Source organism: Galeopterus variegatus, unplaced genomic scaffold (genome assembly GCF_000696425.1).
Source record: "Galeopterus variegatus unplaced genomic scaffold, G_variegatus-3.0.2 Scaffold19426, whole genome shotgun sequence".
Classification (NCBI taxonomy): domain Eukaryota; kingdom Metazoa; phylum Chordata; class Mammalia; order Dermoptera; family Cynocephalidae; genus Galeopterus; species Galeopterus variegatus.
The window spans coordinates 1-2148 of NW_007745537.1; the positions used below are offsets into that span (position 1 = coordinate 1).

The following is a 2148-nucleotide window of genomic DNA, read 5'->3' on the forward strand; positions in this document are numbered from 1 at the left end:
AAATAAATAAATAAATAAATAGAGAGGGACAGAGAGAGAGACTAATATTAAAACTCTATTTTTCTATTTCTTTTCACATAAATGTGAATACTGTAGATAAAAGGACAGAATAGTCCAGCTGAAAGAGCAACTCCTTGGCTACCGTGCCCATCCCTCCTCAAACAGGTCCTAGAGCACAGGTCCTTGTTGACTAGAGAGTACTATCAATTGCACATTTCAGTAGTTACAAGGTACATCCTACATACAAAAAAGACCCATCTCAAAGAATCTTCACCAGTTCTTCAGACAGCAAGATGTGGGATCAGAAAAAAGGAGTCGCTATCTACTTTTACTCTTAGTTCAAATTTTGATTTTTAATGGGATAACAAAACCAATCATAAAAGCAAACCATCACAAAGGTGGAGATGTTAAATCATTTCCTGGCTCATATAAACTGGATTCTAGTCATGACCTAATGGTTTTAATAAATTAGTATGTATCTCTTTGTATTGTGTATGTCACAATGACAATTAAATAAAAGACAAATCCTCAAAGAAAGCTTACCTGGGGAAAACACATGTTGTCATCTCCTTAAACTCATTTAAGTCCTAAAAAAAAAAAGAGAATGACTTGCTACAATTTTCCTAATACATTCATAGTATTAAAAAAACACACGAACAGTTCCACAACTGTTTTCTCAAACTGTCATATCTCACACAGGCCTTAAGCTAAACTGCAAAACCCATTTCTAGTTAAAAATTACTTTTTAAAAAATTCCCAATTTCCTCACTGATTGGGAACCATATGACCTAATAATTAACCTTTGCATAATCAAAACAGACAAATTTAAGGATTTTATAGCTGAAACAGGAGGGAGGAAAAGGTTTCTATCATATGTAGAAGACTACATATTTGAGAGGCTGGTAATATGTCCAGAAAACCTCCAGTACAGCTAACAGTTGTACTCTGTTTACACAAATTTATCATAATAGTGAGACTAACAGAGTCATTTAAATTAAAGTTTATACAGGAAATGCACTTACTGTAAACTAGTTTATACCTTTTTACTGAGATCACCTTTGAAATGTTAGTTAAAATGGCCATTAAAAAACAGATCTTTCAATATACATGATTCCTGCTTTAACTACTCAGAAAATTGCTAAAGTGGCACTAATAGCAAGTGCCTAAATTAGACAATTCATTTCTCAAGTTTATTTTGATCAGAAAGTCTAGAGCTGAAATAAGTGTTCTAATTTTGAATTAACTCATTTGCATACATAATTGCCATGCTAGACTGAGTAGTCATACTCCTGACCCTTTGTAAACTATACTTCTCTTAAATGTTATTCACGCTTTATAGGAAACTGCCATTTCCAATTAGCCTTTCAAGCTTGTAAATAAGGAATTATTTAGCTAGCTTGAAATATTTGCCAGCTTTTCAATGACTATCATTAATTAACAGATGATACATGAACAAGAGGTTTCAAATGTTAAGTCAAACAAAAATATAATAGTGACTATAATCTCTCAATACCACCACAAAGCTTTACAAGCAAGAAAAAAGTAGAATTATGGCTACCTCCAGGGCCAACAATACAACAGTGTTCTAGACCAATGCCTTCAAAAAGGCCATGCTCAAAAATAAAGAGGACTCTTAAGAAGAGCTCCTCCCCTAAAAGGCAGTTCCAAAATATGAATTCCTTAGTATATACTTTTAAATGCAAAATTGGGTGCTGATGCATGTGCAAAAGTTTAAATAGGTTTTCTCATTTATTCTTATCACTTCTTCCAAAGGTAGATGGAAGAAAACCATTTTCTCCCTTTGACAATGTCAGAACATAAAGTTAAGTAACTTATCCAGGTAGCTTTAGTAACAAAGCAAGGGATAAAACCATTTATCCTGACCCATCTCCTATTCTACAACAAATCACATGTTCTTTCTACTAGAATTTGATTCAACGGGCCGGCCCGTGGCTCACTCGGGAGAGTGCGGTGCTGATAACACCAAGGCCATGGGTTCGGATCCCATATAGGGATGGCCGGTTAGCTCACTGGGTGAGCGAGGCGTGGGAGCAACACCGAGGGTTGCAATCCCGTTGCCGGTTCCAGTCCGGTGCGGGCGCGACACTGAGGGTTGCGATCGGTTGCCGGTCACGAAAAAAGACAAAA

At 35.9% G+C, this 2148-nt stretch overlaps 1 protein-coding gene across 1 annotated transcript in view; it reads right to left on the bottom strand.

The window, feature by feature from the left end:
- Positions 1-543: 543 nt before the first annotated feature.
- LOC103583064 (poly(A)-specific ribonuclease PARN-like) overlaps positions 544-2148 on the bottom strand; it is a gene marked incomplete at both ends in the record, with an annotated part of 13865 nt that continues 12260 nt past the window's right edge. Inside the window, one exon of the mRNA XM_008564482.1 lies at positions 544-587. Within this exon, the coding sequence (XP_008562704.1) occupies positions 544-587 (44 nt within the window). The remainder of the gene's footprint in view (positions 588-2148) is intronic.